The sequence below is a fragment of the Dioszegia hungarica genome (genome assembly GCF_025882075.1).
Source record: "Dioszegia hungarica strain PDD-24b-2 chromosome Unknown MKK02contig_16, whole genome shotgun sequence".
Taxonomy (NCBI): Eukaryota; Fungi; Basidiomycota; class Tremellomycetes; order Tremellales; family Bulleribasidiaceae; genus Dioszegia; species Dioszegia hungarica.
The window spans coordinates 1077497-1092059 of NW_026515773.1; the positions used below are offsets into that span (position 1 = coordinate 1077497).

The window sequence follows — 14563 nt, forward strand, 5'->3', positions numbered from 1 at the left end:
AAGCTCATCTTGTAGCATTGCTCTGTAGCTATATGGAGCTTCTGGCCGTATATATGCAAGGACATATTGTGTTACAGCTAGCTAGCTAAGACCTGATTGGGTTTCGGGTTTGATGGCAGACAGAACAGCGACGATGCCCGTGTTGGGATTGAGACAGGAAGAGATGAGACGCCAGTCGCCTTTACTTAATCACTGTCGCCCACTGAAGCGACCAGCCAGCAGGTGCGTTATCGATGATGGGGCAGCTCCACCGAACAGCTGGCGCTGTGTTTCTTCCTCGACCCTCTTCACAAAAGGGGCTGTTAGCCAGGGTTGCTTTCCCCGAGGACGTACACGGCGAAGATCCTCAGAGCTCTCAGTCTCGCTCCTGTCTTCTATACACCCGATCGAATTGAGCTCGGTGACTAGTGAGGGCGTTTATAAGCCCAAAGCGTTCGAGGCAAAGTCTTTGAGTGGTCAGCAAGTACAAGTGAACGCAGCCGATGCATCTACAGTATGGAACAAATAGTACAGAACCCGAATCAGAATCGCTGCTACTTGGCCTTGCGTCTCTTCAGCAGCTTGCCTCGCCCTGTTACTGTTGTACTCTCCTCCGCCGTCTCCCCCACAGTCGACTTCCCGGCCAGACCCTCCTGGACTTGCTTCCCCACTTCGTTGAAGAAGGCCAAGCCCAAGCCGCCCTTGATGACCGTTCCTACCCCCATGGACGGCCACCAGCTCGACCCGCCCAAGGCAGTGGGCGAGAAGGTGGCTCCTCCAGGAAGGGCTTCTGAGGCAGCGGTGAAAGCAGCCGTACTCCCTCTGGTCGAGAAGTACAACCCCCCAGCGGCGAGTGCGGCCCCAATGAGGAAAGGCTGCACCCATCCGCTGCCTTCGGTGGTCGCCGGGGCAGAGGGGACACGTTCGTATTCTGTGGCTATACTGCCTCCTCCTGCATCGAAGGAATGTGCGAAGTAAGGTGTGTGAAATTCGTCGTTCTCGTACACAATTGTCGAGTCAAGATAGGAGGGGTACCCCAAATAATCGGGATGCCGAAAGAAGGACAACTCCTGCGAGATCGAATGATCCTGATTGACCATGATGGGATGTGAGGAAGTCACACAATGAGCTGAGTAGCGACTCAGCTGGACGAGGAATTTGGGTAGTGTAGTAAGAAGGGCGAGGCGAAAGTGGGATTTGGAAGGATCTATAGAGTTGTGGTTCTTAGCAGTTGGGAGGGATAAGAAGTGCGAAATACGATAGCGAGGAGGACGGGTGCACTAGAAGATACCGTCGAGAGCCAGAGCATAGCTGGGCTGTGTATCGTGAAAGGTTGACCTTGTTCACGACGTGTATGGAGGAGGGTCGACAAGTGAAAGGAGTACAGGCCTCATCAGTGCAAAGGGTGGCTCTAAGGAGACCCGTCTGAACATCCTCCTCCCGATGTTATACGACGTCCACTAACGAGCAAGAATTTCCGCTGGGACTCCCTGGCTCAAGTGATCTCACCAACAAGCGCCGAGCTCGCCGAGCTCTGCTCAAGACTCTGCCACACTCCGCCATACCGCTGCTGCCACACCCAACAGGATCAATCTGAAACGTCTGCCGTAATCCAGGGCCATGCAACCATGATGATTGACCGCCATCTGATGCCATCTCAGCCAAACTGTTGACAGAGTTGACGCGCTACTCCTCTACTATACGGTCACCAATACCCTCTCCGCCACAAACCAATCAACAGAAATGGAGTCGCAACCCGAGGCTGCCTCTGGCAGTCGGAAAGCGCCCGGCGACGTGTGGAGCCTCATCTTCCGCCATCTCCAGAGACCCTTTCCCAAGCCCCTCTCGAGCCCGCCGAGGTCTGCCCTCCAACAGCCAGATCTGGTAGCAGTCTCGAGGACGTGCAAGGTGCATTCGTACTGAGGCCTGATGGTACAGTCTTACTGACATTGCAGCTTTTCGCATCACTATGCGAGCCGCTCCTGTACTCCCGGATCTACACGGATCAACTCCCCCTTCTCCTCCACGAGGCACGCAGACCCGCGATGTATCGGCGATTCGCGAAGACTAAAAGCCTGTACATCGAGTACTGCCCAAAGGGTCTCGATACCAGTTACCAAAAGCTAGTGGAGACGGGGAAGGGATGGCTGAAGGTGGGGATGGACGCAAAGCAGGTGGAAAAGGTCGAGATGGAGGAATGCGAGACGGAGGCACAGGCAATCCTCGCCGTCCTATCTCCCATCAGCCGGATGGGTGTCGGGCGGATCTTCCCTCGGCTCGAAACGATCGCCGTCGCGTCCGTCTATGGCCGGGAACCGGACCTCTGGCATCGCTACGCGTACGGCCGGGAGACCGTCACGGCTGGTATGTACGGGATGGTCCAGTTCAATACATTCATCGCGGCCGGTAAACTTCGGCACGTAGGCCTTCGAAACTCGGAAGGGCCACTGTCAATCTCTCCTATCCTCAACGAGTCGGAACGGGACCCAATGAGCGTCAATTTCGGGCTCACGTGCCACTTTTCGGCGGCGGTCCATCAGCTCGTCATCGTGTGCGGCAGACCCATGGTCTGGGCGTGCGACGCCCCAACCACGACGCCGTGGGTGGACGTACTCGGGGCGTTGGGGAAGCAAGTTCTGAGTACGGCTAGTAGTCGGCAGGAGAGTAGGGAGAGGCATGGGTTCTGCCCGGATACTGCCGATATCGACCTTTACTGCTCGACGGCGACCTATCCCTCTCAGACTGCCAATCCCATCGCTCGGCAGTGGGCCTCGCAGCTCACCGGCGGCGGATCCAAGAAGACCGCTCTCACGGTGGCGGAGCAACGGCGGATGACGGATAAGATGAGTCAGGCGATCACCAAGACGTTCAAGGAGGAAAGCCGGCTGGCGGACAGCATTCGGTGTCATCCCTCGGTCGACACTCCTATCTGTCCCGCATGCGGGATGGGGCCTCCGGAGTAGGCACAGGTCACTCTCGTGGGGTGGCGCTAGGGAAGTAGGGGAGGAGTCGATGAAGCTGCGGAGAGGAGGCGATCATAGGACTTCGGGAAGGGAGGCGATGGCGCGGATTAACACAGAGGCCTGATTAGGATGGTCAGGCGCTTGCCACGTGCTGTCGAGGGAGGTGCTGCTATGGATAGAGGATGGACAGGTTGTGCGTTCGCCTTGATTGGCCTCGGAACCAAACTGAAACGCCATCGAATTCTATCCCTTGCCGGCTGATCCAACTTCCTTCTCCACATCGTCCTTCCTTCTTCACATTTCCCTCCTTTCCACCTGACCTACCTCTAAGTGACATCGCTTGCTTCTCACACAGCAATGAACACACCTTCGACGCCCGCCCCAAGCACCCTACCCTTCCTGATCTGGTCATTGATCGCCCCTCATCTCCAAAGGCCAGCGCCCCTTCCCCTCTCCAAACCCTCTCGATCAGTCTTTGGTCAGGGAGATATTTGCCTTTTTATGCTGGTATGCAAGGTGAGCACAAGGTGACTTCACTTGCGGTGGTCTGGAAGCTGACATAGGCAGGACTTTGCAAATATCGGATATCCCCTCCTCTATACCCATATCGTGACCGATGCCCTTCACCTCCTCCTCGAAGACATCATCGATCCAGCTATGCATCCCCGCTTCTCTTACACCAAAAGCCTCAAGATCGAGTACTCCGTACAGCGTGGCGACCTCCCGCTGTACGACCTATTGAGGCACGGAGGACACATCGCATGGTCGTACATCGGTATGGACAAGGTACCGGAGGCCTTGGCCATGCAGAGTTGTGAAGTGGAGGCGGATCATCTCGGATGGCTCCTCCAACAGCTGAATAAGGCGGGCGCAAAGGAGGTGTTTCCAAAGCTGGAAACGGTCGCCATCGGATCGATATACGGGACCGAGTCGGACCTCTGGCGCCGGTTCGCCAAGTACCTCGGGGATGACAAGACTATCCTCGATCTTTGTGCGGCGGAATGCGAGGCGTTCCTCTCCAATACTGGAGCCAAGCACTATTGTAATCGGGAGGTCCACGGTCCTCTTTCAACATCCCCTCTCCAATTGGCCTCTTCCGCCGGCTCACTTCACCGCGGCATCCTCTCAATCGTCCATTTCAACAAGGACATCGATCAGCTTCCCATCATATTCGGCTCGCCGATGCGATACGTCAGCGACATCTCGTCAACGGAGAATTGGGCAAGCACCTTGGCGACCCTGAGCACGTCTCTGGCCAGGCAGATACTCGCACGTATCCTCCACGAACAGACTGGAGGGACTGCGACCAGGTCGGACGCAGTGGACATGGAGATCTACTGCTCCTCGAGCGGATGGGCAAGGGGCCCCGTTTTTCCATTCTATCTTCGCAGCCTCGACCTCTGCTCCCATCATGACAGCATCCCCAGCGGCCAACATCAATCCGTCGAAAAGCAGAGGAGCATGGCGACAGCGCTCGGGCCAGTGCTGGAAAAAGCGTACGTCGGGCGGGACGGACTTCAGCCGTTGATAGGAAATTCGGTCCGCTTCTTTCCCTCGGCGGACACTCCCCTTTGCCCAGCATGCGGGTCGGGGGTACCAGCTTAGCTGCTCCGGCCCGCTCCGGCCCGCTTTGTTCGCGTAGGAGAAATGAGGCGGCGTATATGGAGGGCCATAAGGGATGAGCAATTGCCTGGGAGGAGGTGGATATGAAAAGGAGGTGGATGTGATAAGGAGGTGGATCCTACAAGGGGGTGGATACGAGAAGGGCGGGGTGTTCAGAGTGAAGATCGGGGAGGGATGGGACCCCTTCAGCTGTCGAGAGGGAGCAGTGTGTATAGCAAGGTCGGGTTCCCCCGTGTGTCAGTCGCGTATGTATGACTGTTCCGTCAGGGGTGGTGCAGTGCTAGTCAGCCTGGACTGAACGGCGCGTATGGCACGATGCTGCGAGGCGGATGCCGAGCTTAAGCTTGAGCTTGAGTATGGTATACATTGTATGCGCTGGAAAGGACTCTGCTGCAAATACAGTTTCAGGCGAGATAATGAAGCAGATTCCTGTCCCCTTCATCTCGCATCAAAAACTGCATTATCAGCTTCGCTCCCCACACCAAGCACCAGAGTCAACTCACCTCTCTCTCAATCAGACTCTCCACCCTCTTCTTGATCTCCTTCACATCGGGCGGGAACCGCTTGCTCACATCGCCCACCACCCCATCAATCAACTGCCCCATCAAAGCCTTCTTACGCCCCTTCATAATCCGTACAATTGTCGCCTCGAGCACCGACACCCTATCCACCGCTACTTGCTCATTCGTCTTCTTGCTCTCTTCGGCGGACATGTCCTGCTGGATCTGGTTGATCCTAAACTTGATCCGGTCGGACGTGAAGGCTTTGTTGTACCGGAACGTATCGGTCGGATTGACTTCTTTCGTGGCTGGCTTCTTGAGGAGCACGCGGGTACCTTTCCGGCCGAGAGAGAGGGACTGGAGGGTCCGGACGAGCTCGGTAGATTCTGACTCCCGTCAGCTATCTCGTTGACAACACGAACAAGTTGAGAACTGACCGATACCCGTCCGGTCCTTGATCGTCTTGAAATCCAGCTCATCCTCCTCATTGAATCCCATGAGAACCACCGCCTGGAACAAGCTCACGCCAATCTCGTACCGCCCCGTCCCGAATCGTCCAGTAAGCGTCACCGTCGCCAGCTGCCATCGCCAAGACAGTTGCCGGTTCTTGTGTTGGGTGGCATACCACTTTGTGAACTCGTCGACGGAGCTCTGCAGTTCGGGCGTAAGCTTGAAGGCCCAGCCGTCCTTGAGCAGAGGGTAGGCAGGCCAGGCGGACTCGGTGAGGACGTTGGCGGAGAGGGCGGTGGGGTCCGCAGAGGCGTCGGCGGACTTGGCGAGGTGGGTCAGGTAAGTCTTGACGAGGCTAGGAGTCAGCTTCAATCCGGATCATTTGGAGGAGCTGCCTCACGTCTCGGAGAGGGCAAGATCCTTCATCATGACGTCTCCTGTAGTAAACTCCTCCCCCATCTCTGATGAATCAGCTTTGATCGATACGCAGCGCGTCTTGGACAAGCTGCTCACCCTTCTGCAACTTGATGATCATGTTTCGCTCCATATCATCACTCGCGCTCTTGTTCAACAGTAATCGCTTCGCCAGCTGGGACGAGTAGAATGCCTTGAAGACGTCCTTGTCCCGAGTGAATCCGATGAGAGCGATGATCTCGTCGAGCTGAGCGTTGAAGGCAGCCTCCGTCCCGGATCCTTGTCCGCGGCGCATGACCTGGTCAAGATGCTTGGCTAGATTTTGAGCTATTGCCACAGGAAAGGACGAGCTGAATAAGCTCACCGATCCATTCTGCCGGAGCATTCTGCCTGGACCCCATCCCGGCCTTGAATCCAGTCCTGACAGCATCTTGTAGATCCAGCTGCTTCTCCCGCATCGGACCCGAGACGATCACTGCGTCATCCTCTGCTTCCTCCGCCTCGTCTTCGTCCAGGTCCATCTCTTCGTCCTGGTCAGCCGCTGAGGGCAGCTTCTCGGCAGGGGCGGCTTTGGGCGAGGCGAAGAGCGCAGCAATGGACTTGTCTGTGAAGCGCTTGAGCTTGAGCGTTTCCTCGATCATGTGCGGGTCGTTGTTGGGGTCTTGGATGAGCGTCCGAAGGCGGTTCTGAAGTGTCAGCTATTGACCGCTGAACGCTATGCGACAATCAGCTTACTTCGATGTAGGCACGCAAAGCAAGTGAGAAGTCGGGAAAGAACAAGGCGTCCACGCTAAACTTGTACAGTCGAGCCAGGGCTTGCGCGTCTGCTAGATTCATGGCCTCGTCGAGAGCTAGAGCAGAATCAGCGGAGGCGTTCGCTTCAGATCTGAGTAGACTTACCTCGTCCGACGATCTTGTCCTTGACTTGACCGCCTAAGACCACCCTCAGTCCCAGTACCAGCCTGTCTGTCGAGTCGGGACCGAGACAGGTCGCCACCCGTTCCCGCTCTTCTTCGACCTTCTCCATCGCCCACTCGACGTATCGTGTCGGGGACATGCTTTGGTCTTTCGAAGCTGCGGCCCCGATGTTGACCTCGGCCTGAGCAGTGTAGTATCCGATAGCGTCGTTCTGATACGGGGTGAGGATGGAGGTGTATCGATCAAGAAGCTTCGAGAGAGCAGTGATGGCGATGATGGTCGGTCGAGCGCCTTCGTCCGGCTTACCTTCCTCCCTCTCCGCAGCTGCCCAGGCCAAAAAGTCATCCCGAGTCTTCTGGAAGAGAAGCTCATTTCCCCAGATCCCCTTCTGGAAGGTGGAGATCGCCAGCTCTCGGATCGATGCGATTCCGGTCGTCCCGTTCGAGTAGACCCTGTCGAGGTAGACAAATACAGCCGAAAGCATCCCCTATCCTCGTCAGCTGGTGGTTCCTTCCACAAGGCTTATGACAGCTCACTACTTTGCTCTCCCATTCCCTCCACCCCTGGCTGAGTCGGTCCAGCCATCCAGCCTCACGACCCATGATCGATCCTCTCCATTCCCTCGCCAGACCTTGTACGCTCTTCTCCAGCTCCTCTGTGACCTTCGTATAAATCGTGGGACCCAGATTGTGCGGTGGAAGGACGAGCCGGTGGCATGCTGACGAGAGAGCATGGAAGGAAGACGCTGTCGGCTTTCCGGATAGGATCAGAGGGATCGCCGGTAGGAGAGTGTCAAGCAGCTCCTTTGATGTTGGCTGCACTGGCCGCACTGCAGGGTTAGCTCGTAATTCCGCAGTATCGGTACTGGAAAGCTCACCTCTCAGCGCAAGCTTGACAGTCTTGACTCCTTCCTTCTGGCTCGAGCCCGATCCACTCGCGGACCCCTCCGATAAGAAGTCGACATGGGCGTTTGTGGACGGTTTGTAGTTGGTGAAAAGGTCCTGTGTGGTTCCAGGAGGGAATACGAGCGACATTCCAGGCGTATAAGCGAGGTTGTATAGTGCGCGCGGGTAGTGTAGAAGACTATAGCTGAAGTACAGTCGATGTCAGCAAGTCTTGTTAGCACCATCCGCGACGCCGCTGGAGACCCCGCTCGGACATCGCCGATATGGCCACGGAGATCGCTCGGAACCTCCGCATGCCCGTGCGTATTGCCCGCTAAGCTAGGAGCTCCGCGTTAATTGCATTAGCTCCCCAAAGCTCGCCGTATCGCTGGAACTTCTTTGACGTTCTCCCTGCTCCTTATCGAGCTCATATAGCTCTGGCATGACTACACAGCCCATACCGGAGCCTGATCTGATCACTGGTCAATCTGCTCCGATGTCTCCGAGCGTGACACCGACTCTAGCGAATCTCGGTAGCGACTCTTTGCTTCGGCAGCGGAGGCCCGTGCTCAAGTCCGAGCCTGTCGAGCCTGTCCCCGCTCAGGACAGCGATGATTTGATCAAAGAGGAGGCAAGCTTCGGAAAGACACCAGCTGGCTTAGGTACGTCCATGGTCGACAAAGGAGCTGACAGGCAGTCTTCAAAGTCCCGCAGACCACTTCTTTCGTCACTACCCTGCTGTCCACCCTGCACCGGTCATCTCTCACCCGCTGGACCTTCCTCTCGCTCATCGCGCAGCCTATGCTGTTCTGGTATCTTCGAAACTCTCCCACACTGCGGTCAACCTTTTTCCTGATCTACTTCATCTTCTGGCGCGGCGCGTACGACTTTGGTTTCGCCTGGGTCCTGCGGCAGCAGAGCGAGCGGCGCTGGGTTGTCCGGCTCCTCCGGGAGTGGGGATGGCTGCAGGGTAGCGGCGATAATCTTGGCCAGAAGGAAAAGGAGAACCAGGAAGGCAAGGAATGGGCCAAGTGGTGGAAGAAGGAGCTGGAGATGAAAATGGGCGAGGGATACAAGTGGGAGGACGTCCCCGCCGAGTTCAACTCGTGGTTGATGTTCCGACAGCTCGTCGATATCGTACTTCTCAAGTGAGCTGTCGAAACCCATCACCAGGCTAGGCTGTTGGAACCCTGAGCTAATGGTATAGCGACTTTGTCTCTTATACCTGCTTCGCCTGGTCCAACCTCCACTTCCCCCCTAACTACTCGGTCGCCCTCCACATCGCCCGGTGGATAGGCGGATGGACCCTCATCTTCTTCAACCTTTGGGTGAAGATGGACGCCCACCGCGTCGTCAAGGACTATGCGTGGTACTGGGGAGATGCCTTCTGGATGTTGGTCATGCAGAATGACTTGGTGTTTGATGGGGTGTATGAGATTGCGCCGCACCCGATGTACAGTGTGGGGTATGCCGGATATTACGGATTGTCAATGGGTGAGCTTACAAACGCGCGAAAACTGTACGTGAGCCCTCAGCTGACAGTCCTAGTTGTCGGAAGCTACTCGGTGCTCTTCGTCTCCCTTGCTGCTCATGCTGCCCAATTTGCCTTCTTGCTCTGGTTCGAGAACCCTCGTGAGCTCCCGCGAGCGGAGATAACGCCGGGCGAAGAAGCTGATACCGTAGATATCGAACGCACATACGGCGGAGCCAAGAAGCCTCTGGCCTCGCGAGTCCCTCTCGACTGGGGAGAGGCGGTCGGTCGGACGGCACGCGCGCCGGCCGCTGAGACCCCCGTCGAGCAGCTCTCATCTCCACTTGAAGATGTCCCGACCACATACACTGCGACTCCAGCAGTGACCGATGGTGAGTCTGCCTGACAACCTACTTCGAACTCTGCTGACGCGTCAGGCGAAACCGAGACTGAGGGCGACCTGCCGGAGACGCCCGACCTGGACGAGCCCGTCATCGAGCTGCGGGGTCAAAAGCCCCGGTCCGACTCGTCCTACAGCATGATCTCTGATTCGCCCGGAGAGGTGCTCGACCTCCCGAAAGGACAGGCCAGGCCGCAGCGGAAGCGCGCGAGGACGCTCACCATGCACGACCTGACGAACCGGTTCTTCCGGAAGCCGGTGATTGTTTTCTCGCGGATCGACGTTTTCCGGTGAGCTTCAGTACAAGGTTCCAAGTCGGTTTGGGACCGTAAAAGCTGACCGTCCAAGAGCGACCGACTTTGCTCTAGTCGTTCTCGTCCTATACGCCCTGACCACCCTGGTACCGCCGCTGCCACCCCGACTTGCACTGACCGCCCACTTCCTCCACGCCCTCTCTTGGCGCCTGTTCCACTCGTACGGGCTCGGTCTCCTTCTTCGGGCTCAGAGCAAGTCGAAATGGCTCGTTCGGCACTACCTCAAGCACTACCATTATCATGGCAGCTCATCTGCAGCGGGGAACGTCGCTGGGGAAGAGACCGAGGAGAGGGAGAGTGTGGTCAAAAGGGCGACGGAGGAGGCGTTCGGGAACTGGCAGGTCGGCTATAACATCAGTCTTGTCATGACATACGGTGAGCTGATCGGCCTTATTGATGACTGGGTCTGTAGCTGACTTTTAGTGTCCTTTGCTGGTCTTGTCTGGAAGACGTATCATCTGCCCTCGGATTGGACTGTTAGCGGTACGATCCTGCGGCATGTGCTCGGCTCGGTATGTTCAGCTATCCGCTGCTTATGCACGGGGATCAAACAGCTGACCCTCAGCTCCTGATTGCTCTACACGTCTGGGCTGCTTCATCCACGTACGAAGCCCTTGGCGACTTCGGTGAGTTTACACTATCGCGCCAGCGGAAGCTGCCCAAGGATGAAAGCTGACCACTTAGGATGGCTCTACTCGGACTTCTTCCTCATTGAGCAAATCCCCGCCCGACTGGCCTATACCGGGATCTACCGCTTCCTCAACAACCCCGAGCGATCTATGGGCGGAGCGGCCTTCTTTGGACTTTGGCTCATCAGCTATTCGAAGCTCGTTCTAGCGCTTGCGATCATCAGTCATCTCAGTCACTGGTGGTTTCTCTCTTGCGTTGAACGGTGAGGTGCCAGCCCCTCTTTCGAGCTTGATGAGATAAGGTATAAGAGCTGACTAAGCAGACCTCACATGAACCGCCTCTATGGCGACCGGCTCAGGAAAGACGGCGGCCTGACCAAAACGCTCAAGTCGGTCGCTGGCAAGACGCTCGGGTCAAAGGCTGCGCGTCATGCGCCCGATATCCAGAGGATGGTCAAGGAGGTCAAGGGGAGTATTGAGAAGGTCGAAGAGAAGGTCACTGAGGCTGTCGAGGACTTTTTGGAGCATGGTCAGTTATAGTCCATGCTCAAGCGTGTGGAAGGGAGCTGATGGTCCAGCCCGACCCATGTTCTCGGATATGGTAAACGACACCAAGATCTTGTTGCAGCAGTCCCGAGAGCGCATGATCATCACGTGAGCTGGTTATAGACTGGCTAAAGCATGACAAGGTCACAAAGCTCATACTCCAGGCGAGTTGCCCACGACATCTCCTCCTACGATACCTCCCGCTACTCTCTCCACCTCGCCACCTCCTCCAGTACCCAGACCCCACGCTACCACGTCGGCCAGCCCATCCGGCTCTCCTGGACCGCCCCGTCCAACCACTCCCGGAAAGACTGGATCGGGATCTATCGTCTCGGCTCGTGCAAGTCTCAGCTTGTCACTCGCCTCTCGTCCGTCGGCAAGTGGATGCCGATATACGAGGAAGAGTACGATGGGGACACGCAGATCAGCCCGCCGGCGACCGAGCAGACGGAGAAGAAGGATGCGGGGACGGTTGTTTTCAAGGGGAACCAGCTGCCCTGGGCTCCGGGAAAGTACGAGGTGCGGTATCACCATGATGGGAAACATAATGTGATGTCCCGTGTTGCGCCGGTGGATATCTATGGTGAGCTTAATGGAGCCCCCTGCGCGGTTTTGGGAGGACAAAAGCTGATGAAGCAGTCAACAAACCGGAGAATGACTCGTATCGCGCAGTCAGGGAGACCCTCCTCGATATCGTTACCCTCTCGCTCGACTCAGACCCTAAGCTCGTGCCCCACTGTACCAAGCGCCGGGTATCGACTATCTGTCGGGAGGACACAGGAGGCACAGTTCCGGGGCCGAGACTGGGCGTCATCGCCTCAAGCGTCATCTCGGCCAGTCCGATCGAGTCGAATGGGATCGACGCTGCCAACGGCGGGATGAGCAACAAGGCTGCCCCTTTTAGTGACAAGGCCGGCTCGGCGTCCTCTCAAGTCCCACCTGAGGCAACCCTCGGCGTTGAACCCGACGAAGACGAGTCCCCGAGCCCAAGCTCGTCCCCCGAAGGCGACCCAGATGACTTTATCATCATGGACGAACAGCAAGCCAGGCGGATCGTGGGGCTATGCGAACACGCGTTTGGGGTGGAGCTGAGCGCGGACGTGGTGGTGGCGGATGCGAATGTGGGGGCGTTGGTGCAGAGGATCTTGGGGGCGAGGAGCTTGGCGGGGAAAGGGGTGCGCGCGGAGTGCTGACCAAGGCCGATAGATGAGAACGGGTGAGCGGAAGGGCGGGGAAGGCTCAGTCGAACTGATTTATCTGAATCACTGAGGGGCGGAGTAGAAGAAATGCATGAAGTGGAACGCGGTGATCGGCTGGATACTAATACAGTCCTGCTAGCGGTCTCTGGACATTTAGCGCTCTTGGCCCCCTTCTCAAGCACTCTGCAGCCGTTAATTGTGGAGACGCGCGGGCCGGTCCGTTTACGGTGACTGACGTATCGGACGCGTTTACCGACAGGCGCTGAGGGTTGTACAGAGCCTCATCTCAAGGATGTAAGGCGAGGCGATCCTGTTCGCTGCGATTCGGACACACACCGCAGTCAGCGCTCAGCACCCTGGTGGCGTCGACCTGGACGGTCCACTTGACGCATGGACATTTATTGGATGTGGTCAAGTCAAAAATGACTGACATTTGGTGCGCAAGGCTTCGGTGAATGATATGTCCATTTCAGATATGGTGAGATATATGGCAATCGTCCAAATGTGAGGGGGGAGGGTGCTTGTGCCGTTGGCTGGGGCCCGGAAGGGCACAGTGGGGGTAACTTAGTATGATGGGGAAAGGAAGAGCGGGCTTCGGCTTCGGATCGGCCATGACTAAGCGGACTTTCTAGGCCAACACCTACACTGCTACAGTACTGTGAAACTCCAAGCCTCTGAGGCAAGGACATCTGGATGAAAGGAAAGGAGGATTGGTGATTGCATCCAAGGCCTGGAAGGAATATCATTCGACGTCCAGTCAGAGCAGACGGAACAGACGAGGGCATGACTGACTGTATTAGAACGCGCTACCATCGTCCGAGCACAGCATGAGAAGTAGTAGGCTTCGACCTGCCATGAGTCATCATCTGTGGCAGTGCTGGGATCAGAGAGCGTATGAGGATACTGTTGTTCGCAGTCAATGTGTCACCTTCTCAGCAGCTCATGATCCTGTTGGACTTGGTGCCGAGTGGGATCCTGACTACTAAATTGAACACCGGCCGGGGTGATGATTCATCCGCCACCCGTCAGCTCATACGCGTACCGTACATGTCGATCTGGATTTCTACAACACGTAGTCTTGCTCGCTTCCCCCTTCACCTCGCTCCCTCTCTGCGCGGGCGACAGTACTGTATGTGCGCCGACTTGCCCAAGGGGACCGGGTAACCCCTGACAGCAGCTGCCCGGGCCGTTGCCGTCCTCCCCGTCTGGTGGCTTCTTGTCCCTGGTAGTCTTCCCGCGCGGCTCTGACGCTGGTCCCTCGTCCTCTCGACTTGTTGATCCCCCTCCGGCTTCGTCCGCAACCGGAAGGTCCCCGTACTCTGAGCTGAGTGAGCGGCGAGTGCTGATTGAGTATCCGTCTCCGACCCGGAATACTGGCCTTGAGAGCTCGCCTTTCCAGAATGGCCACCCCCGGTCGGCCACAGGGAATACAACACACCCGCACCGCCCAATCCGACCGCACCCAAGGTAGCTTCAGGGCACCATCCGGAAGCCACACTCTGCCCGACGGAAGAGGCGTATTTGGATATGGGAGCGTACTCAGAGACGCGTGACCAGACAGACGTTCCGTACTCGCGTGCGGTGTTGGCGGCAGTGGAGAGGTACGACTGGGCAGTGGAGAGGTAGGGCTGGGCAGTGGAGAGGTACGGCTGGACTGTGTCCCGGGCGGCGTTCGCACCATCCCAGGCGGAGGTGTAAGCCTGGTAAGCTGCCTCGTTGTACGCCGCGGGATCCTGCTCATAAGCGTTGTAGAGGAGATAACCGCCTACACCGGCACCGGTGGCGAGAGCGACCTTGCCGAGGAGGCCCATAGTCGACCGGCCCGTCGTGGACTTCGTGCCACTGGCGCTTGATGGCTGGTTCCGGCGAGCCATTGCGTGTGATTCGTGAGAGACGGGTGAGGGACTTGTGAAGAGATGCTCGAGAATAAGATGTGACTGGTGAGAAGTAGGCGGAGGGGATGTCTTGCGGGGATATGTGTGAGTCGAGAGACAGGGGGGTATTGGATAACCTGTCTTATAGGTCCACCAATCTGCTGCGCTCCAAGCTCCTTACATCTGCTGAAACGCCAAGACATGTGGTCGTGAAAGGATGAAGCGATGCAACTTGTATGAGCTTGTGACAGAGCAATCGGGAAGGGAGCGGTGTTCCCTGGCATTTTCTAGCGTGTTATGATCGTCACATGAAGGGTTGGAGGCGCTCAAACGTGTGCGAATCGAAAGGTACACCGCCTCGCCATCTGTTCAGATGAGGGAAAGACAGACCATGAATGT

At 57.0% G+C, this 14563-nt stretch overlaps 5 protein-coding genes across 5 annotated transcripts; 3 read left to right on the plus strand and 2 right to left on the minus strand.

Annotated features, from left to right (window-relative positions):
• Window positions 1-1722: 1722 nt before the first annotated feature.
• MKK02DRAFT_38503 (uncharacterized protein) lies at window positions 1723-2942 on the plus strand (the record flags this gene model as incomplete). Its single annotated transcript, XM_053090131.1, has 2 exons — window positions 1723-1887; window positions 1935-2942. The coding sequence occupies 2 exons, from the start codon at window positions 1723-1725 to the stop codon at window positions 2940-2942; spliced, it is 1173 nt and encodes a 390-aa protein (XP_052943616.1).
• Window positions 2943-3299: 357 nt separating this feature from the next.
• On the plus strand, window positions 3300-4547 carry MKK02DRAFT_38504 (uncharacterized protein; the record flags this gene model as incomplete). Its single annotated transcript, XM_053090132.1, has 2 exons — window positions 3300-3458; window positions 3510-4547. The coding sequence occupies 2 exons, from the start codon at window positions 3300-3302 to the stop codon at window positions 4545-4547; spliced, it is 1197 nt and encodes a 398-aa protein (XP_052943617.1).
• Window positions 4548-4969: 422 nt separating this feature from the next.
• Window positions 4970-7881, minus strand: MKK02DRAFT_38505 (putative ubiquitin-protein ligase; the record flags this gene model as incomplete). Its single annotated transcript, XM_053090133.1, has 10 exons — window positions 4970-5020; window positions 5069-5451; window positions 5503-5870; window positions 5916-5976; window positions 6029-6244; window positions 6294-6615; window positions 6665-6780; window positions 6830-7334; window positions 7384-7676; window positions 7725-7881. 10 exons carry the CDS (start codon window positions 7879-7881, stop codon window positions 4970-4972), a joined length of 2472 nt encoding a protein of 823 aa, XP_052943618.1.
• A 346-nt stretch (window positions 7882-8227) lies between these two features.
• Window positions 8228-12284, plus strand: MKK02DRAFT_38506 (phospholipid methyltransferase-domain-containing protein; the record flags this gene model as incomplete). The annotated part of the gene is made up of 14 exons (XM_053090134.1): window positions 8228-8393; window positions 8429-8879; window positions 8939-9225; window positions 9280-9363; window positions 9415-9594; window positions 9640-9892; window positions 9951-10291; window positions 10340-10428; window positions 10482-10542; window positions 10601-10808; window positions 10869-11074; window positions 11124-11199; window positions 11256-11674; window positions 11731-12284. 14 exons carry the CDS (start codon window positions 8228-8230, stop codon window positions 12282-12284), a joined length of 3375 nt encoding a protein of 1124 aa, XP_052943619.1.
• Window positions 12285-13384: 1100 nt separating this feature from the next.
• Window positions 13385-14164, minus strand: MKK02DRAFT_28601 (uncharacterized protein; the record flags this gene model as incomplete). The annotated part of the gene is made up of 1 exon (XM_053087599.1): window positions 13385-14164. The coding sequence occupies one exon, from the start codon at window positions 14162-14164 to the stop codon at window positions 13385-13387; it is 780 nt and encodes a 259-aa protein (XP_052943620.1).
• Between the last annotated feature and the right edge of the window lie 399 nt (window positions 14165-14563).